Source organism: Saccopteryx leptura, chromosome 9, assembly GCF_036850995.1.
Source record: "Saccopteryx leptura isolate mSacLep1 chromosome 9, mSacLep1_pri_phased_curated, whole genome shotgun sequence".
Classification (NCBI taxonomy): Eukaryota; Metazoa; Chordata; class Mammalia; order Chiroptera; family Emballonuridae; genus Saccopteryx; species Saccopteryx leptura.
The window spans coordinates 23,987,007-24,009,268 of NC_089511.1; the positions used below are offsets into that span (position 1 = coordinate 23,987,007).

Sequence of the window (22,262 nt, forward strand, 5' to 3'; positions counted from 1 at the left end):
AGAAAGCAGTCAATGAACAACTAAGGGGCCGCAACAAATAATTAATGCTTCTCATCTCCCTTCCTGTCTGTCCCTCTCTCTGACACACACACACACACACACACACACACACACACTCTCTCTCTCTCTCTCTCTCTCTCTCTCTCTCACACACACACACACACACACACACACACACACACACACACACACGGCAAACAGGGCGATGTGGCAGGAGGGCAAGGGTGGGTAGGGAACTTCTAAGATAATGAAGTGGATTTCTTTTCCCCAAGCTAGAAAGATGCAGAGTAAGATCCTAACAGAAGCAGGGCAGCAGACCGCATTTTCAATCTGCTCTGCTAGAGTCTCGCCAAGGAAGACCCTAGCGGCTGCCAGGGACAAAGCGACTGTCAGTCCCAGAAGCCTTTTAACCCCTGGACTAGAGGGGCTTTGGCCTGCTATTTCTCATAGGACCTGGAAAGGCTCTCAAGGGCAGACAGAGCCCCCACACTCCTCACACTCCAGAGAGGCTGCGGCCCATCTCGGATATCCCGGTTGCACTTGCAGAAATTAACAGGTGTCCAGAATCTAGTTCTAAAGAGGCCTCCAAATCGCCTTCACCTTGGCGCAAAGAAAGACCGAGCGAGACCCTAACAAGCCCCCACGTGCAGGGGCGGGGCCGCAGCGGTGACGCCACGGCGCGTGCGCGAGTGAGATCACGCGCCGGCGTACCCTTGCTTGGGGGGCCGTAAAGCGCGGAAGGTCGCGGTCTCCGCTCCCCCGGAACACTTTGTCCCCTCCGTCCCACCCTTTCCCATTCCCTGTTCCCCCCTCACTTTTCCGCCCCGGGACCCCTGGTGACGGTTGTGGCTGCTGCCAGTCTTCCGCCGGGTGTTGCCGAGCGCGGAGCCCGTGGGGCCCGTGAGGTAAGGAGACAGCTGCGGCGCCGCTCTGACGGCCCCGGCCGCAGGGGCCTTAGCGCCCCGACCGCGGCGTCCTGTCTTTCCGCTTCGGTCTCGCTCGGGGTCCGCGCCGTCCCTCGTTTCCTGTCGGTTCTGCCTGGTTCTCCCGGGGAGACGCGTCCTGGCGCCAGGTCTCGGCCGGCGCGGCCGAGAGAGGCCCCGCCTGATGCCTCATACCCCGCGGCTCGGCTCCGCTCGCCGAGGCTGTCCCGGCCCCGGGACCTGTACTCGGCCGCCCCCTCCGGGTGTTCGGGGTGACCCCGCTTGTGCCCCGCGCCGCGGGCTGGCACCCCCGCAGCGCAGGTGAGGCCGGTCCAGCCGGGTCTTCCTCTGCAGGTGGAATGGTTTCCCGCGCTGAGACGTGCGGTCCACCTGTGCTTGACTAACTCGTGCGACTGCTGCAGAGTCCTGCAGTCAAGTCACCCGGGAAACCTCGGCTGGGGCAGCGTCTTAATGCTTGTCCGCTCGGGTCTGACGCGAATGACACTCGGAGTTGCTTCAGGAATCTTGAAGTCCATTTGCTAAGCATGTACGCCGGCCACACGGGGATGCGGGTGGGCCGGGCCCCAAGGCACGCTTTTCCCGTGCGGGGACTTACACTGGTTTGTTCAACTTGCCTGATGGCCTGGTACACTTGTTGAAAAATACAGCACCGTGTGAAAAAGAAAAAAAAAAAAAAGAAGAAAACAAGAAAAATACAGCACCGTGGACCAGGAGGATCAGAATCGCCGGAGAGGGAGCTCGCGAAATGTTTTTTTGTGTTTTTTAAAGAAGTGTCCTAGGTGGCTCTTCAACCGAGGCAGGTGTGGGAAATGTTCTGTTAATCCGTCTGTCCCCGCCCGGTCTTCCTTGGGGCCAGCAGCCCTGTGCACAGGGTGCGGTACCGTCCCGAGGAACAGCTCGGAGACTGGTTGATCTCTTCCTTTCTTTCACAGCATTCACATTAATTTTTTTTTTTTTTTTTTTTTTTTTTAAGAGGGAGAGAGACAGGAAGGGAGAGAGATGAGAAGCATCAACTGGTGGTTGTGTCACTTTAATTGTTCATTGATTGTTTCTCATACATGCCTTGACTGGGGCTGGGGCCTCAAGTTTAGCCAGTGACCTGTTGCTTAATTCAGCGACCTTGGGCTTCAAGCCAGTGACCACGGGATCATGTTCATGATCTCACACTCAAGCCGGCGACCTCAGGATTTCAAACCTGGGACCTCAGTATCCCAGGTCCACTCTACCCACTGTGCCACCATTGGTCAGGCTTCCCTCTCTTTTTTTAACTCACTACTTCATTGACTTTATATTTTTCCACTAACAAATACAGTATCGCCCCCCCCCCTTGCTTTCAGTCTGGCACTTTAAAGGAAAATTAAAAATTTTTTGATATACAATATTATATTAATTTCAGGTGTACAACATAGTAATTAGACATTTAACTTAAAAAGTGATCACCCCCATAAGTCTAGTACCCATTGATACCCTACATAGTTATTACGATATTATTGATTATCTTCCCTGTGCTCTACTTCTCTGTGATTATATTGATATATATATTTAAAGATTTTATTCATTGATTTTTATGGAGAGAAATGGTGGGGAAGAGAAGTATCAACTCATAGTTGCTTTACTTTAGTTCATTGATTGCTTCTTGTATGTACCTTGACTGGGCAAGCCCAGGGTTTTGAACCAGTGGCCTCAGCATTCCGTGTCCTGGCTCTGTTCACTGTGCCATCACAGGCCAGGCAGTATGACTATTTTTATTACTGGCAATATGTGCTTCTTAATCCCTTTCTCTCCCATCCAGCAACCATCAATTTGTTCTCTGTATCTATGAATGTGTTTATTTTGCTTATTTTGTTTTTTAGATTTCACATATAAGTGAAATCATATGGTATTTGTTTTTCTGTCTGACTTATTTTACTTAGCATAATACCTCTAGGTCCATATGACAAGATTTCATTCTTCATTGTGGCTGAGTAACATTCCATTGTATACGTGTACCACAGCTTTTTACCCGTTCATCTGTTGATGGACACTTAGGTTGCTTGCATATCTTGGCTGTTGTAAATAATGCTGCAATAAACATAGGGGTTCATACACCTTTTAAAATTAGTATTTTGGATTTCTTTGAATAAATACCCAGAAGTGGAATTGCTGGGTCATATGATAGTTCTATTTTTAATTTTTTGAGGACCCTCCATACTGTTTTGCATAGTGGCTGCACCATTTACAGTCTCACCAACAGTGCACAAAGGTTCTCTTTTCTCCACATTGTTGCCAACACTTGTTTGCTGATTTATTTATTTATTTACTTATTTTGAGAGAGGCAGAGAGAGAGAGAGAGAAAGAGAAAGGAAAAGAATGTCGAGCTGCTCTTCTGTGTGCCCTGACCAGGAATTGAACTGGCCACCTTTGCGCTCTGGAATGACATTCCAACCAACTCGGCTATCTGGCCAGAGCTGTTTATTGATTTATTGATGGTGGCTATTCTGGCAGGTGTGAGGTGACAATCTCTTTGTGGTTTTAATTTACATTTCCTTGATGATTAGTGAGATTGTCATAGTGTATAATCATTTTAATGTGTTGCTGAATTTGGTTTGCTAATATTTTGTTGGGGATTTTTGCGTCTATATTTATCAGGGATATTGGCCTATAATTTTTTTTTGTAATGTCTTTGGTGGTTTTGGTATCAGGATAACAAATGGTGGCCTTGTTAAATGAGTTCGGAAGCCTTCTCTCCAGTTTTTTGGAATTGTTTTTAGAAGGATCAGTATTCTTTGAATGTTTGGCAAAATTGTGAGCCATCTGGGCTTTTTGTTAGTTGGGAGTGTTTTGATAACTGATTTTGATTTTGTTAGTAGTTATCTGTTCAGATTTTCTGTTTCTGATTCAGCCTTGGAAGATTGTGTGTTTCTAGGAATTCATTCTTCCAGGTTGTCCACTTTCTTGTCATATAGTTGTTTGTGGTTTCCCTTCTTGAGTCATACACAGCAGTGAAATATCCTTAACTGCTCCCATCTAAATGCTCCACCCCAGTGGTTTTCAACCTCTTTACACTTGAGGACTGGTGAAAATACGAGAATTATTTTGGGGACCCCAAAGGCAGAACTCATCCTGAGCATAAGTGAATTTGACTAGGAGCATTGGGTCTGTAATCTTCATGCAACATCAGTGTGGTTAACTCTTTCGTGGACCGCTCTGACATTTCTGGCGGACCTGTCCACGGACTGGTTCTTGAAAAACACTGAAAACACTGCTCTGCCCCACATTCTCCCTCACTTCTGCCCCACATTTCCGCTTCTGTCAGAGGAACTGTAACGGAGCCGTCCGCACTCCACATCTCGCTTATCTTCAGTTTGCTCTTGTCTGTATTTCATCCCGTTCTCTTCCCTGAGAACATTCTTCCTGAGGACGCTGGGGCTTCTGTGCTGTCAAATCCCGGTGGCCACTTGGCTACCTGGCTCACCTCTCAGCACCCTCTGTAGTTCTCCACTTGGAACACTTCCTCTCTCGGCTGTGTGATACCTCAGCCTGGTTTTCCTCCTACCTAACTAACCGCTCCTTCCTCGTCTCTGTAGCCGCTGTCTTATGTGAACACACTGTTCTGCCCCAGCAGTCAGTCCTGTGTCTAGTCTTGTCTTTCTCCTCCCAATCTGTAAACATGCGAAGCCTCGGAGTTCTTGTTCCTCCAAGTGTTAGGCTTTAAATATTGTACTGATGTGTTACTGATCCCAAACCCCTTCCCGGTTTCCGACGTGTATCCACCGCTGCTTAGCGTGTCTGTGTGGATGCGGGATGGGTATATTTTACTTAACATCTAAAAGTTGAACATTCGAATGTCCACATACACACACACACTCACACACACACACACACTCACTCACACATACACACTCACACACACACTCACTCAATCCCCCACAGCCTCACAGCCTTGTTCCCTGTTCCTTCCCTTTCCTTCATGCTAGAGTAAGTGGCCTCAGTTGCTTAACTCAGAAACGACACTTCATCCTTAGTTTTCCCTTCATCACCTTTTTTTTTAATTTTTAAATTTATTTATTTATTTATTTTTTACAGAGACAGTGAGTCAGAGAGAGGGATAGACAGGGACAGACAGACAGGAACAGAGAGATGAGAAGCATCAATCATTAGTTTTTCGTTGCGCGTTGTGACACCTTAGTTGTTCATTGATTGCTTTCTCATATGTGCCTTGACCATGGGCCTTCAGCAGACCAAGAAACCCCTTGCTGGGGCCAGTGACCTTGGGTTCAAGCTGGTGGGCTTTTGCTCAAACCAGATGAGCCCGCGCTCAAGCTGGGGACCTCGGGGTCTCGAACCTGGGTCTTCCGCATCCCAGTCCGACGCTCTATCCACTGCACCACCACCTGGTCAGGCCCTTTGTCACATTTTAACACGCAGTTTGTTGACAACTGAGTTCTAGCACTTTTACTTCAAGACAATCCAGTCATGTCTCTGACTCCACTGCCATCATCCTTGTCCACCATGATGTCCCCCCCGGATTCCTGTCATAGCTTCCTAACCCACCTCAGCTTTTCCTCTCTTCCCACAATGCAGGCTCCACATGGAGCCAGAGTGATCTTGGAAGATGTATCCAATCATTTCGTTTTCTCCTTTAGTATTTTCCTTAGCACCTAGAATACAATGCCCCTATGCAGGGCAGTGCGTAACAGCGTCTGCCCGCCTTCCAGCTTTCTCTCAGACCATCTTCCCCTCACTCCTCATGCTGGGACATGCTGGCCTCCTTTCTGTGCTCGGGCTCACATTGGTCGGTGTCACGTCAGGGCTTTTTTTTCAGAGTCAGAGAGAGGGACAGATAGGGACAGACAGGAACAGAGAGAGATGAGAAGCATCAATCATCAGTTTTTCGTTGTGACACCTTGGTTGTTCATTGATTGCTTTCTCATATGTGCCTTGACCGTGGGCCTTCAGCGGACCAAGTAACCCCTTGCTCGAGCCAGCGACCTTGGGTCCAAGCTGGTGAGCTTTGCTCAAACCAGATGAGCCTGCGCTCAAGCTGGTGACCTTGGGGTCTCGAACCTGGGTCCTCCGCATCCCAGTCTGATGCTCTGTCCACTGCACCACCTCCTGGTCAGGCACGTTAGGGTCTTTGACACACTCCTTCCTCTGTCTGGAACACTCATAGCTGGTTCCATTTCGTCCGTCATGTCTTTTCAAATGTCATCTTCTTTCCTGACCATGGCATTAATAATGCTGCTAGTTACTCCTTGTGACATGTTTTATTTGTCTATTTCTGCCCCCCCCCCCAGTCATGTCACTCCCTCTCTCTCAGATGTGAGCTGCTAAAGGCAGGGACGCCTTTATTATTGCTCACTGCTGTATCGAACCTAGCACAATGTCTGGGATTAAGTCGGTCCTCACGTATTGGTTGAATGAACCATGATTGTTTTCTGTTGCATTGTTTTTCAGGAATCCTTTGCGCTCAGTCTATTGGAATGAACTGTGTTTGGTTTTTCTGTCTAGTTCGAATGCTGGGGATCTCCTGAGCTGAGTGAGAGCACATCTCCCATTGCTGACAGACATGATGTTCTACCGGTTGCTCTTGGTGGTCCGAAGACAGAGAACCAGCCTAAGATGGCAGAACTGGTGCTTGGCCAGAAGCAGTGCGTCAGCGGCCGAGGCGCATTCTGTCGCTCTGCCTGTGCAGGCGCAGGTGGTCATTTGTGGTGGTGGAATCATGGGCACATCCGTGGCCTATCACCTGTCCAAGATGGGGTGGAAGGACATCATCCTTTTGGAGCAGGGCAGGTAAGGGTCCAAGTGGACATGGATTCCCTCCTTCCCTCTCCTTTGGTGACATCTCACCACTCACTAATCGGTGTTGCTAAGTAACATGAGAAGAATCACAGCTAGAAATCATCTTATACTTTGCTTGGTTTGGCAATGCCTAACACACATGTTGTCGGCTTTAGAGAGCTGGCCAATTCCAACAACCATGTCTCTGAGACGTGGATTCATTCAGGGTTGCAGCACATCTGCTGTCTTGGCCTCCTTGTAGGCAGGCCGCAGCCTAAATCCTGTGCACCAAGGACTTCCTCTAGGGGTTGAAATGAAATTGCCTACATTCATGCTCTATTTCTTTTTTTTTCCCATTTAAGTAACTTATTTTGAAAGTTTTAGATTTACAGAACAATTGAGAAGATAGGAGGATGTTCCCATGTAACTCACTGCAGTTTGACTTGTTATTAACATCTTAATGTTAGTGTTACCATCTCAATAATATGAACCAACATTGACCCATTATTTACTGTAGTTCATAGTTAATTTAAAGATTTTATTCATTGATTTTAGAGAGAGGCGAAAGAAAGGTGGGGTAGGAGTGGGAAGCATCAACTCGTAGTAGTTGCTTGTTGTCATAAGTGCCTTGACCAGTCAAGCCTGGGATTTCAAACCAGCAACTTTAGCGTTCCAGGCCTACGCTTTATCTACTGTGCCACCACAGTTCAGGCTATAGTTCATTTATTTAAATTGTTTCATTTTCCCCATAGTGTTCTTTATCTGTTTCAGGCTTTTTATGTTCTATTGCTTACAACAAATTAGACATTTAAAAAAATTTAATATTTGGCCTTGGCCAGGTGGCTTGGTTTGGTTAGAGCATTATCCTGAAGCACAGAGGTTTCTGGTTCGATCCCTGGTCAGGGCACATACAGGAGCAGGTTGATGTTTCTGTCTCTCTCTCTCTCTCAAATCAATAAAATAAACATTAAAAAAACTTTTTTTAAATTTAATATTTGTTTCTTAAAAGGCAATACATGAGTCAATAGAAAATTGTAATAAAGTGTATAGAGAATACTCTGTCCCAACCCGACCTCTAGCCTGTTTCTCTTGGTTTAGGCAATGCGAGGGAATGGTCTGGTTGTATTGATTCAGATCCTCTCTCTGTATATAAACAGACACGTGTTTGTCAGGAAGCACTGGTGTGTATGGTGTTCGTTTATTTGTTCCCTGTTTTATACAAGGGGTAGCATTCCTTAAATACTGTTCCTTACCTTGCTTTTCTCAGTAAGATTGTTCCACATTGTTGCATAAAGCCTATTCATTCCTTTCTTTATGGCCGTGTAGTATCCCATTGCGAGGGTGAACTCCACAATTTGAAATCAGTGTCATGTTAGTGGCCATGTAGGTTGTTTCCACCTTTCAATATGACAAAACAGTGCTATAGTGTGGAACTTGAACTTGCTGCATTCACTGATGTGTGGGTCCACCTAATAGCCTTCGGCTCCATCCTGCAGGCTGGCTGCTGGCTCCACGAGGTTCTGTGCTGGCATTGTAAGTACCGCCAGGCACTTGAGCATCGAGCAGAAGATGGCAGACTATTCAAACAAACTGTACCATCAGTTGGAGCAGGAGACAGGGATCCAAACAGGTAAGTAGTGCTCTGCAGTTTTCTTGTCTGCCTGTCCATCCCCCATTCTTTCACTCAGTGTCATGTCTGATCCCATATGAGCTGGCCAGGTGATTGCTAATTCAGACCAGAGTGGTCGTCCAGGCTCTGCCACTAGTCAGTGTATTACCTGGACAGATTATTTCACTTTTGAGCTGTCTTCAGTTCCCTATTTTCAAAATGAGGGGATTCAGTTAGTATTCCAGATCCTTTTTAGATGCTGTAATTCTTACGAAAGTTTTCCTGGGCCATTTCCTCTGTATTTCACTCACTGAAGCATAGTCAGTGGCAGGACTGGTTCCTTCATGGTGAGGAGGGGGTGAGGTGTAGCTTAAGTTTAGGTGCTTGGTAGTTGAATCATAGTTTGACCCAGTGGACTCCACCAATTGCTATTAAGGATATTTTTTATTTTAAAGCATGACCACATTCTTCTTACCTGTGCAGTTAGGAGAAAGGCCACAGGGAGTTGTAAGCTACCCTGCACTGGAATACACTGGACTGTTCTAGGAGGCAGACTCATCTACGCTGTGGTCCCACATGGTCGAAGGTGGAAAGAATGGCTCTGTTTGTTGTAAGGTGACGGATTAGCCGGAAGCCCAGAGTCGAGCCTCTCCCGTGGCCGATGACACCGTTTGGTGAGCGCACTGATTATCATGAAGGAGCGAGGCCCAGTGGTGACATTTCTGGACACTCGCATCTGTCATGGTTGCTCTTTAGGAGACTTTGTATAGTTTAGATCGTGGATAAGTCAAGGCTGACCCTGACAAAGGATGGTAGGTTTTTCTTTTGCCAACTAAAGTGGCTCTGCCACGTGATCAGAATGAGCACAGTGCATGGTTCACCTACACAGCCCATGTAGAAATCATGTGACAGGTGACAGCATTTCATTAGAGGAAGACAGGTTTGAATTATCTGAAATTTTTACCGCAAAGTAAGCATTTGTAACATTTCCATTTTATATAGTTCATGCTTTCATGAAGTGTAACCTGATTGTAAACTGTAGAGTAAGACCACCTAGTGAGTCAGATTTGTTAGCCATGGATGGAGGTGCAGAAAGGAGGGCCAGGAGAGGAACTAGAGGCCTGGGGGGAAGGGGCCGTGTAACTTGAACACATCACTGGGCCAGGACTGGGGTGAGGCAAGTATGTATCCTAGGGTGACCCTGTACTGTCACAGCGCTGAGTGAGTGCCTCCTTATACGGTGTGCCTGGGCATCTTGAATCCCCACAGTATCATTGGTCTTGGCCAGGCCTCTTGTTGAGAGCCAGGGATCTCCAGTGAACAAAGTAAAAGTACTTCCTGCTGCTGCACTGTCTCTGGCTTTTATCACTTACTCGGCTACAGGCCGGATGGTCAGGAAACATTTTCTTTGGTTGGATTTAATGATGGCAACAAGGTACCTGAATCAGGTGTTAACCAGGGTTTGAGTTGACATAGGCAATGCCTGTTGGGTCAGACACTGGTACGTTGCTGAGCCTTGAATCCCTCAGGTGGTTGGATTCCAGAGGAATCAGGGTCATAGGCTTCTTCTGTAAGGTAAGTTAGCTTAGCTTCCTCTCTTGGTCACCGTCTGGAACCCTTATTGGGCCTGATTTCTTGCTGCTTGTGAGGCAGTCAGGGAGTCAGGGAAGTGAGAGTAGCAGATCTCCTCATCCCCCCCCCCCCATAGCTCACCAGCAGTGCAGTGACAGGTGACGCAGGGGCCTCCCTGGCGGAGAGGGCTCCTGTCCCACAGTGGTGCAGGTGTGCCTTGCCATGGTCACTTCATTCAGTGGACTGACATTGAGTTGTTAAATAGAGGTAGAATGATGTATGTCCATCTAAGGAGAAGATATTATCTGCATATCCTCTGAAACTAGTTCATTTACTTGAGGTTCATGTTAACTCTAATCAGTGTGACCAAATAATCCAAGTCCGCATTCCCCGATGTGGGAGTTAGTGTCCAGAGTGCCTCTATTTGAACGTGAGAGAACTCTGGTCAAGTGAATGAATGTGGTTGTGTAAAAGTTATAATCTTTTCTTTTCTTTTTTTTTTTTTTTTTGTATTTTTCTGAAGCTGGAAACAGGGAGAGACAGTCAGACAGACTCCCGCATGCGCCCGACCGGGATCCACCCGGCACGCCCACCAGGGGGCGACGCTCTGCCCACCAGGGGGCGATGCTCTGCCCCTCCTGGGGGTCGCTCTGCTGCGACCAGAGCCACTCTAGCGCCTGGGGCAGAGGCCAAGGAGCCATCCCCAGCGCTCGGGCCATCTTTGCTCCAGTGGAGCCTCGGCTGCGGGAGGGAAAGAGAGAGACAGAGAGGAAGGGGGGAGAGGCGGTGAAGAAGCAAATGGGCGCTTCTCCTATGTGCCCTGGCCAGGAATCGAACCCAGGTCCCCCGCACGCCAGGCCCGACGCTCTACTGCTGAGCCAACCGACCAGGGCAAAGTTATAATCTTTTCAAAGTGTTCCATTTATTACTTGATCTTATAATAAGGGCCATCCTTTTACAGCTAAAGAAGCCTAGATTCAGGGAGATTGAGCCATTTGGTCAAGTCAGTGATAATGCAATTTAAAAAAACGAATGGGTTAAAGGGAACATAAACAGTGGTACTTTTATGCCTAATCTATCGCAGTAAGTAGAAAATAATTCCAGAACCTTTAGTCTCTTGATATGAAATTCAGAGTGTGACTAGCCCACAAATCATGGACAAGTCAGGCAAATATACTTTATTTAAACACCAGTCTCTGACATTTCAGTTCTTCAAACTGAGACATTCTTGTCATGTCAGTGAAGGGTGTATTTATCTGAGGATTTCAATAAATTAAGAAAATAAATTACTCACTGTACTTCCTTTAGAAAGGTAACTGACTCAAGTCTTTCTTCATAAGAAGTAATAGTCTTCACGTTGTAGGAGGATTGTCTTTGACCCTAGTATAGTAATCATTGTGTCAGGTAGGTTGATTACAACCGGCAGAAAATGACCACTTTGGGCAAAGAGCGTTTGTTGGAAGGTTGTTGGGTGCCTGTTGATTTGGCAGGAGGGTGCAGCCGGCGGCAGCCTGGCCCCGGAATGTGGGTCCCACAGCAGGCAGTGCCTCAGCTGGAACAGAGCCATGGGCATGGATGCTCGCACACGAGACCAGTGACCTCCTGTGCTTCAACTACTGGCAAGCCCAATATTCCAGGGGTCTGACTGGCTGAGCTTAGGTCTCATGCCCACTGGCTGTACTGGGGAAGGCGGTGGGGCCCAACCCCCTGGGGGCTGATGTCCTGAGTTCCCTTCACCAAGGGTTACAGTCCCACCAAAACTACGGGAGAAAAACCTTTTTTAAAAAGAGTGAAGAATATGGTGGAATCTGGGTTCTATTCTTCCCCCAAACGGTTTTTAGCAATGGCATCTTTTATTTTTGAGATTGATTTTATGTGCATTAAAATTTCATTTGATCCTCACAAAACTCTGAGCTGAGATGGTTTGGATGGTGGCAGTCCCGGGACTCATCACAGGTCTCCTCTCTTATAATCTCGCGGGCTTGCGTCTTTGCCGTGGTACATTTGTCCTGGTCTGTCTCAGTCCGGGCTGACTTTTCTCGCAGGTTACATGAGGACAGGCTCCATCTTTCTGGCCCAGACGCAGGACCGGCTGGTCTCCCTGAAGCGCATCAACTCAAGACTGAAGTACGTATGAGGCTGGAAGCCAATCCCGGCTTTCCTGTCACACTGACCTCTGCCAGAGGGCCAGTGAATGTCATTGTCCCCTTGTGTTCTGTGGCAGTGTTATAGGCATCCCTTCTGAGATCATCTCCCTCAAGAAAGTGACGGAACTCCACCCTCTCCTCAACGTGCACGACCTGGTGGGGGCCATGCACGTGCCCGAGGATGCGGTGGTGTCCTCTGCCGACGTGGCTCTTGCCCTGGCAAGCGCTGCCTCCCAGCAAGGTAAGCCGGTTTGGGGTCAGGAAGGAAGCGGTTGTCTAGGAGAGCGTCTCACATTAGCCAGCTGCACCCCAGCCACTCCTTGTACACTGGGTCTTTGTTTTACTGTACTATCTGTTGATATTTTTCCTCGGGGGCACGCACTGCTTCTGGTACTGATTTAGTCCACATCAGACTTACGGGGCTCCTTTCCCCCACTGAGCCTGGAAGCTTCAAGGTAGAGCACACCATGGCGTTTATCCCCAGCAGGGATCGCGCCCTGGGTTTGGAATGACTGAGGGGAAGTCAGAGCAGTGTCCATGGGGTTGTGACTTTGAATGAATTGATTCACGATGTGGTTAGATTAGATTTCAGATGTCATATTTGAACTTTTTCTCTCTTGCCCCTTCTGTGATTCCTGGAGTTTAATTGTGCACTAAAGGCAGTTATTAAATTTGCCTGCCATTTTTAACTTTGGGAAGGTCTCATTTGTAGTCCCCAGATATGGGTCCTAGCAGTTTTTTGGTTTTTTTTTTTCTATCCATTGATTCTAGGGAGAGGGGAAGAGAGACAGACAGAGAGAAAGATAGACAGATATTTATCGGTTCCTGTATGTATCCTGACTGGGGATCGAACCAATAACGTCTGCGCTTTGGGATGATGCCCTAACCACCAAGCTATCCAGTGTAGGGTAGTATTTGTTTTTTGGAGTTAAAGCATTGACCTGGCCTTTTCATTTTCTTTTCTTTTGTATTTTTCCATTGATGTGAAAGAGAGAGAAACATCAACTCATTGTTCCACTTAGTTGCTCATTTAGTTGTGCATTTATTGATTGCTTCTCTTATGTGCCCTGACCGGGGATGGAACCTGTGACCTCGGTGTGCCAGGATGATGTTCTATTCACCGAACCACCAGCCAGGACGTGGCCTTTTCAATATTCCTTTTTTTTTTTTAGTGGGAGACAGAGAGCATAGAGAGGAACAGACAGGGACAGACACTCAAGAGGGATGAGAAGCATCAGTTCTTCTTTGCGGCACCTTAGTTCTTCATTGATTGCTTTGTCATATGTGCCTTGACCCGGGAGCTGCAGCCAAGCCAGTGACCTTGGGTTCAAGCCATTTTCCTTGAGGTTCAAGCCAGCGACCCCTGTGCTCAAGATGGTGAGCCCGCGCTAAAGCCAGATGAGCCCACGTTCAAGCCAATGACCTCGGGGTTTCAAACCTTGGTCCTCTGCATCCTAGGCTGACAGTCTATATCCATTGTGTCACTTCCTGGTCAGGCCTTTTCAATATTTCTTATGATTGAGAATCTGCAGTGCCTGACCTGTGGTGGCGCGGTGGATAAAGCGTCGACCTGGAACACTGAGATCGTCAGTTCAAAACCCTGGCCTTGCCTGGTCAAGGCACATATAACAGTTGATGCTTCCTGCTTCTCCCCCTCCACCCCCCCACGCTCTCTCTCCTCTCTCTAAAATAAATAAAACTTTAAAAAATTAAAAAAATTAAAAAAGAATCTGCTATAGATGCCTTAGTTCTGGAACAGCAGAGAACCGATGCCCCAACCCTGTCTTTACCTTGGAACAGGTGTTCAGATCTATGACCGGACAAGTGTTCTTCATGTGATGGTCAAAAAAGGTCAAGTTACTGGCGTGGAGACAGATAAAGGACAGATTGAATGCCAGTATTTTGTCAACTGTGCTGGTCAGGTAGGTGAGCATTAATAGGGGTCACCGGTTTTCTTATTTACCTTTTATCTCTGGGATTTTGGGTATTGATACTTTAGATTATACAGTGACAAACTAAGCAGATGCCGGGACCACTGTTTCTTTTTTTTTTTTTTTTTTTTCTGAAGCTGGAAACGGGGAGAGACAGTCAGACAGACTCCTGCATGCGCCCGACCGGGATCCACCCGGCTCGCCCACCAGGGGCGACGCTCTGCCCCTCCGGGGCGTCGCTCTGTGAGCGACCAGAGCCACTCTAGCGCCTGGGGCAGAGGCCAAGGAGCCATCCCCAGCGCCCGGGCCATCTTTGCTCCAATGGAGCCCTGGCTGCGGGAGGGGAAGAGAGAGACAGAGAGGAAGGAGGGGGTGGGGGTGGAGAAGCAAATGGGCGCTTCTCCTATGTGCCCTGGCGGGAATTGAACCCGGGTCCCCCGCACGCCAGGCGGACGCTCTACCGCTGAGCCAACCGGCCAGGGCCCGGGACCACTGTTTCTTGTGTGGGCTGGGAAGCTCAGAGTTCTCGCCCTTTACGTAGAAACCTGCCCTGTTCCTTCCTCCTCCCTGGGGATGGTGCCCTCCTGTCCAGAGGGCCAGCGGGCACTTGGGCTTTGATAGAAATCCTGGGCATTGGGTCTTTCTGTGGTGTTTTATTTCATTTTACGACCTAGTAAATAAAGTATTAGGCTGTTTTATTATGTCAGGAACATGGATTCAATTTTTCAGAACATTAAGCTGCTTCTGCTTTAAAGACAAATTTGTCCTTTCCGTCCACTCTGCAATCTAAAGTGAGCTGGGAATACTTTCTGTCATGTGAAGGTCATTTATAACTGGTACTTGGGGTTTGCAGTTGAGGCCAGGCATTTTTTTTAAAAGGTCTCATTGGCTTTTAAAAGGCCTCTTTTTAGCTGATAAATATTTCTTCTTTTGATCTAGGAGTAAGTTTTATGGTTAAAAAGTCTAGTGTTGCTCCCTACCCAAATTAAACTAAAGCAGGCTGAGTCTTGGCTTCCTACACCTGACGTAGTGGGAGCACTCATAAGCCACTTGAAATTAAACTTTTTGAGTGGCTGAACTTGCTCATTTGTCTTTCTGTTCCTCTTCCACCCACAAATCAATCTGTCCATTTGTAGTGGGCATACGAGCTGGGTCTGTCCAACGAGGAGCCGGTTAGTATCCCGTTACATGCCTGCGAACACTTCTACCTCCTGACTCGCCCCTGGGAGACCCCTCTGCAGAGCAACACACCAAGTGAGGACCTGCACTTTGTTGTTAATCTTGTTTCCTTGCCACTGCCCTGTCCTGGAAAGGAAGCCTTTCCTCCAAGGACAGACTTTGCCCAAAAGAGTCTTTCTAGAGCATGTTACAGAGAGGTAGCCCAGTTCTGACTTTTCTTTAAGAACTCTTTATGAAAGGATGGCCAATGTGGTCATTCCACTTAAGCAATTGTTTGGGGTTTTTTGCAAGCTAATTGTAGTTTCAGACCTACCTCTAAATTGGCAAGATTTGGAGTATAACCTGGAGTGTTTTATTTGAATGCCATTCATTGTAGGAACGTCATAGGTAAGCTATAAACTCAGAATCGTCAGTGACCGCGAGTGCTGTAGGAGAGGGCTTGAGTGCACTTGTAAGGTCTGAATCCCTGGAACGGGCCCAGCAGTGCCCCCTTTTTGGGGCTTTATGTGGCACAGTGGCAGTTGTGTAGTTTGTTAGTGAGGACTAGTCAAAGCTTCTAGGTAAGTGATCAGGTAAGGGGTAATCACAGAAACAGTCTCCACTATAACCTTGAGAGAGAGAGGCCTCCCAGATGGCCTGGAAAGGTATTTTAAAGCTACTATGTTCATGGATGCTGTTTTGTTAATAAAGCCAATGGCGGGAGTTTTTGCTTTGCCTTTTTCTGTCTATTTAGGAAGCTGCATACCTTTAACCCCTGTTTTTCTCTTCTACTCCCCACTCCCTTGTTATTTCTCTTCCTCAGCTGTTGTGGATGCTGATGGCAGAATTTATGTTCGGAACTGGCAGGGTGGCATCTTGTCTGGGGGCTTTGAGAAAACCCCGAAGCCAATTTTCACTGAGGGCAAGAACCAGCTGGAGATCCAGAACCTACAGGAAGACTGGGATCACTTCGGTGTGTGAACCAGATAATGATAATACCGCCTTGTACTTGTACAGTTGTCACAGCTTTCAAAGCATTTGCAAGAACAGTACCTTATTTGATCTTTGTAACGGCCCCATGTGGAGGTTCCAGAGTGCAGGTGACAGGGTTTGTCTGGTCACAGGACAGTTACTAGGTAGCAGGTTCAGGAAACCAAATCTTGGTTAATGGACTTTTGGCTTATTATTCATCTAAAATCACCGTGGAAATTTTAGGCTATAGGAGGAAACCTTTTCTTAGGATTTCATATAAGATTAAGAAATTTTTAGAAAGCATAATTATTTTGTTAATTTGGTCTTCTCAATTAAAACATAATCATAATTTTATTGAATAGTTAATATAGTCACATGGTTCCAAAATTTAAAAATATGATATGGTCTGTAATGAAGTTTCCTTTCCAACCTTAATGGAATTTTTTTTTTTTTTTTTAAGAGAGGGAGAGAGAAGAGTGAGAAGCATCAATTTGTAGTTGTGTCACTTTGTACATTGAACTTCTCATTCGTTCCTTGACTGGGGCCATGCCAGTGACCTTTGGGCTCAAGCTGGCAAATTTTGGGATTGTGTGAATGATTCCCCTGTTCAGGCCAGCGACCACATGCTGATGAGCCTGTGCTCAGGCCAGCGACTTTGGGGTTTCTAACCTGCAACCTCGGTATTCCAAGTCAGTGTTTTATCCATTTGCACCACCACCAGTCAGGCATGCATTTTTTTTAAAAAATACTTTTTTTTTTTTTTTGCATTTTTCTGAAGCTGGAAACAGGGAGAGACAGTCAGACAGACTCCCGCATGCGCCCGACCGGGATCCACCCGGCACGCCCACCATGGGGCGATGCTCTGCCCATCCTGGGCGTCGCCATGTTGCAACCAGAGCCACTCTAGAGCCTGAGGCAGAGGCCACAGAGCCATCCCCAGCGCCCGGGCCATCTTTGCTCCAATGGAGCCTTGGCTGCCGGAGGGGAAGAGAGAGACAGAGAGGAAGGTGCAGCAGAGGGGTGGAGAAGCAAATAGGCGCTTCTCCTGTGTGCCCTGGCCGGGAATCGAGCCCGGGTCCTCCGCACGCTAGGCCGACGCTCTACCGCTGAGCCAACCGGCCAGGGCAAAAAAATACTTTTTATTGTAGAAAATTTCAAACTTTGAGAAGTGGATAGGATGACATAAGGAAAGCCCACGTGCCCACCAAGCAGCTTCAGTCGGGGGTCATGTCACTGCCTCCCACTGGGTTACTCCAGATGACGGACTGACTGGAGACCAGGCTGAGCATCTGTCTCTGCGGCAGTTCCCGCTGAGGGAAGCCTGCCGGCAGTGCCTCTCTGTGTGCCATGTGAGAGCGTCACTGAGCCCCTCAAACCCACATGAGAGCGTCAGCTGAGCCCCTCAGACCCACGTGAGAGTGTTAGCTGAGCCCCTCGAGACCCTTGTCTGCAGCCCTCGCGTGTCGTTCACTGTTCCGTGGCTCCTTCCTTCCCAGAGAGGAGCTCTGTCTCGGTCTTCGTGCCGAGTACTCCGTAGGTGTTCCGTAATTCCACCCAGGTTTCTGCTTTCTGGTACACGGGTCAGTTGGCTCTTCTCAGAATACCTCTTCCAAGAGATTTCACGAAAGGCAAGGGAGTGGAGTAGGGAGGGACCAGGCGTGTAAGAAGGATCAGGAGTGGGAAGTTCTGCAGTCCCCGAAGCTGAGGACTCAGTTGGGCTTTGTTTCATTGCTCAGAGCCCCTGCTGAGCTCCCTCCTGCGCAGGATGCCGGAACTGGAGACTCTGGAGATCCTGAAGTTGGTGAATTGCCCCGAGACCTTCACTCCAGACATGAGGTGCATCATGGGCGAGTCCCCTCTGGCCCAGGGCTACTTTGTGCTGGCAGGAATGAACTCTGCCGGCCTCTCGTTTGGTGGAGGAGCTGGAAAGTAAGTCTTTCTCACACTCAGTTTGCTCGGCCTTTTTCTTTCTAGAGTTACTCGTTAAAATGGCATATAATATAAATATAATTTGATATGTTAGTAGTAAGAAGTAATTACCATAGAAGGCTTCTATGATATTCTTGAAATGATGATGTACAAAATGTTTTTGGAATTCCCAATTTGGAATAAGCTTTGGAGACTAAGATGGAGATTCTTGTGTATTCTTTCACTTGCAACAATTTTGAGTCCTTTGAGGGTGTATTTGAATTTGGAAATATCCAAGTGTGGTGAGATAGATGATCACACTGAGAATTTTAAGTTTTTATTTAAAACCAAGGTAATAAAAATTAGATAAGCCATTCATAAAAGGACAAATGTTGTGTGATTCACTTAAATGAGATCCTTAGAGTAGTCTAATTCATAAAGCCAGACAGTGAAGAGGTGGTTGCCAGGACTGGGGTCGGGCGTGGAGAGGGGCTGCTTGGATAGCGAGTTTGCGTTTGAGAAGATGAAGAGTTTAGAGATGGGTGGTGAAGGTTACACACACAATAATGTGCATGTACTTAATGTTACTGAGCTGTACACTTGAAAATGGTTGAGATAGTCAATTTATGTTATGTGTATTTCCACAATTAAAAAATTGTTTTTAGTTAATGAGGCCATTTTTCTTGAGTGAGTGATTTGTAGAATGTCTCTGAAAACAGTTTTGGAAGTAGAGTTTCCAAAACCCTTTGGAGCAGAGGAGGTATGGTCAGATAACTGTGTAATCTCCTGAGGAGACTGTTTTACAGAAAGAAAAATAAAAAACATACTGGGTGCATGAATTAGAGTACATTTGTATATATTTTAGTCATTTCTTTCTAGATGTGCTTGTGTCTTAAACACGTTCTAGGGAATATTAGAGCTAAAATCCTCATAGTGCTCTTGTGAGAGCAGCAGACAGTCCATGTTTGTTTCTTCTGGAAAAGTTAAGGAATTCCTCAACCAGTCCTGTTGGTTCTTGATTCCTGGTACAGTGCTGAGAGAATCACACCTGAGGGCCATCCCCCACCCTCACCCCCACCCCCGCCCAACAGGTACCTCGCTGAGTGGATGGTGCACGGTTACCCCTCAGAAAACGTCTGGGAGTTGGACCTGAAACGTTTTGGGGCCCTGCAGAGCAGCCGCACCTTTCTGCGCCATCGGGTCATGGAAGTCATGCGTAAGTGAAGCTTTATCCCAGCTGCACCTACTTGCACGTGTCTTATTTGGGGCCTGTTGTCATTCAGAGGGGCAGATTTTCCCTCAGTTCTTTAATAATTGCTTCAACTTGAGCTGATGTTTGACTGTTTTAGGCCTGTGTTGGGGATGTTGTGCCCCATGTGATATTTATGGAACACTTTCTTTTGTATATTATACCCGTTTTTACTTTAGGGGGCAGGACAATAGAATAGGGCGTACAGTGGTAACTCCTGTCAGACTCTGGACAGAAGCTCTCTCCCCCAACCCCCATTGATTTGAGGAGTGGAGAGGGAGAGAGAGAGAGAAAGAGAGAAGCGTCAACTTGTTCACTCAGTTCTATTTAATTGTGCACTCATTGGTTGCTTCACATATGTGCCTTGACCAGGGATTGAACCTGCAACTCAGCACGCTAGCCCAATGCTCTATCCATGATAGAGCATTTGGCTGACCTTTGATACCTGTATGGCCTATGGCAGAGAAGTCCTATATGTGGGAGAGATAGGACATGGCAGCAGTATGTGTAACTGCTAAGCTGATTGATTGATTGATTGATTGATTGTATTTTTCCGAGGTTAGTAGTGGGGAGGCAGTCAGACAGACTCCTACATGTGCCCTACCAGGATCCACTCGGCATGCCCACCAGGGAGCGATGCTCTGCCCATCTGGGGCGTTGTTCTGCTGCTCCTGGAGCCATTCTAGCGCCTGAGGTGGAGGCCATAGAGCCTTTCTCAGCGCCTGGGCCACCTTTTTTGCTCCAGTGGAGCCTTGGCTGCAGGAGGGGAAGAGAGAGACAGAGAGGAAGGAGAGGGGGAGGGGTGGAGAAGCAGATGGGCCCTTCTCCTGTGTGCCCTGACTGGGAATTGAACCTGGGCCTTCTACACACCAGGCCAATGCTCTACCGCTGAGCTAACTGGCCAGGGCCTGTTTTATTTATTGTTAAATATTTTAATTACTAAATTTAGAGAGAGGAGAGAGAAAGGGGGGGGAATGGGAAGCATCAACTTGTAGTTACTTCTTGTATGTGCCTTGACCGGTAAACCCAGGGTTTCAAACTGGTGACCTCAGCATTCTAGGTTGATGCTTTATCCACTGCGCCACCACAGGCCAGGCATGATCCTTTACCTTTAGCAAATACTTGGTTTAAAATGTTGAACTATCATAAGTTTAGATTTCCCCATCCATAGTTATTTTAGAACCTTTGCAGATCATAACTAAGCCTGAATTTTCTCAAGTTTGGTGTCGTTTTCTGATTCTCTTAAAATAGAAATGACAGGCATGATAGAAAATGGGGAAGGAGAAAGTAGAACCTAAAATACCAGAGATAGTCAGATTATCACAAGGTAAGAAAACCAGCATGGCTTCCTGTTTGTTTTTTGGTGATAGAGACAGAGAGAAGGACAAATAGGGACAGACAGGAAGGGAGAGATGAGAAGCATCAGTTCTTCGTTATGGCTACTTAGTTGTTCATTGATTGCTTTCTCACATGTGCCTTGACCGGGGGGCTACAGCCAAGCCAGTGACCCCTTACTCAAGCCAGTGATCTCTGGGCTCAAGCCAGTGACCATGGGGTCAGTCTATGATCCTACACTCAAGTCAGTGACCCCACACTCAAACCAGATGTGCCTTCACTCAAGCTAGTGACCTTGGGGTTTTGAACCTGGGTCTTTTGCATCCTAGTCCGAGGCTCTACCCACTGCACCACTGCTTGGTTAGGCTTGCTTTCTTTTTTAAATTTTAATGGAGAGAGAGAAGGGGGGTGAGGGGTGAGTAGTGGGAAACATCAGCTTGTAGCAGTTGATTCTCATGTGTGCCTTGACCCGGCAAGCCTGGGGTTTCAAACCAATGACCTCAGCATTCCAGGTTGACGCTTTATCCACTGCGTGACTACAGGCCAGTGGCTTCCTGATCTTTAGTCTGCCGCCTTCCCCCACTGCCCCAATGTACCTTCTGTGTGGAATGATGTGAGGTCAGTTCTCTTCAGGAGAGACTAGTCACACTCTTTCTGGCTATTTTTACTCATTGCTGTTGCAGATTGGACATTAGGAGAAATGAATTCTGATCCTAGCTTTGTTATGTGAATAATGTCACTGGGACAATGCTATGCAACCTGTCAGATTTTAGAGCCACCAAATCAAGGTATGCTATGTGCCCTTTCACTTCAGAAATGGGTTAAATACTAGTGAGAGAATGTAATGGGTCTGAGATCCCCAACAACACAGGCACTGTAAAGAATAAAGTGCCATTTATTTCACACTTTGTGACCACTGTGACCCTTTTTTTTTTTCTTAATTTTTTTTAAATTTTATTTATTCATTTTGAGAGAGGAGAGAGACAGAGAGAGAGGAGAGACAGAGAGAGAGAAGGGGGGAGGAGCTGGAAGCATCAACTCCCATATGTGCCTTGACCAGGCAAGCCCAGGGTTTTGAACCAGCGACCTCAGCATTTCCAGATCGATGCTTTATTCACTGCGCTGTGACCCTCTTAGATATCACCTTCATCTCTGCTGTGGGGCTTAGCAAAGTTTAGAACTATGACCTTTCTCCCATTGTTTCTCCTAGTAATTAGGAGCCATAATTGTGAACAGGGACATACAGTCATCGTGTGACTGATAGCTATATAACTATGAAGGGCTGACACCAGGTCTTGCAATATATCCTTTCCTCTACAGCTTGCTGGTTATACTGGCTGGGTTCTGCTTGGTAAATTATGCTACATTTACATGGAAAGGAAGCTCTTTTGAATAGGAGCAACTCAGTCTAATAGATAGTGGCTACTCAGCTCGGTGGCTTGGGCTTTCATAGACTCTTCTTACCTGTTCTAGCTCTGCTGTATGATTTGAAGGTTCCTCGCTGGGACTTCCAGACAGGGAGGCAGTTACGCACATCTCCTCTCTATGACCGGCTGGATGCACAAGGAGCCAGATGGATGGAAAAACATGGATTTGAGAGGCCAAAGTACTTTGTGCCACCAGACAAGGGTAAAAAGACACTTTCTCATTTTTGCTCATTTTCTTTGCTTTGAG

At 47.2% G+C, this 22,262-nt stretch overlaps 1 protein-coding gene across 2 annotated transcripts in view; it reads left to right on the forward strand.

Annotated features, from left to right (window-relative positions):
• The first annotated feature begins 696 nt into the window (after positions 1-696).
• PDPR (pyruvate dehydrogenase phosphatase regulatory subunit) overlaps positions 697-22,262 on the forward strand; it is a 37,542-nt gene continuing 15,976 nt past the window's right edge. The window contains exons 1-11 of one of the 2 annotated variants that reach the window (XM_066349419.1): positions 697-905; positions 6,435-6,719; positions 8,204-8,337; positions 11,934-12,015; positions 12,113-12,276; positions 13,836-13,957; positions 15,103-15,220; positions 15,948-16,097; positions 17,833-18,025; positions 19,096-19,220; positions 22,062-22,217. In XM_066349419.1, the coding sequence (XP_066205516.1) occupies positions 6,493-6,719; positions 8,204-8,337; positions 11,934-12,015; positions 12,113-12,276; positions 13,836-13,957; positions 15,103-15,220; positions 15,948-16,097; positions 17,833-18,025; positions 19,096-19,220; positions 22,062-22,217 (1,471 nt within the window). In that variant the 5' untranslated portion in view covers positions 697-905; positions 6,435-6,492. The remainder of the gene's footprint in view (positions 906-6,434; positions 6,720-8,203; positions 8,338-11,933; positions 12,016-12,112; positions 12,277-13,835; positions 13,958-15,102; positions 15,221-15,947; positions 16,098-17,832; positions 18,026-19,095; positions 19,221-22,061; positions 22,218-22,262) is intronic. The other variant, XM_066349420.1, reaches the window with a different exon arrangement.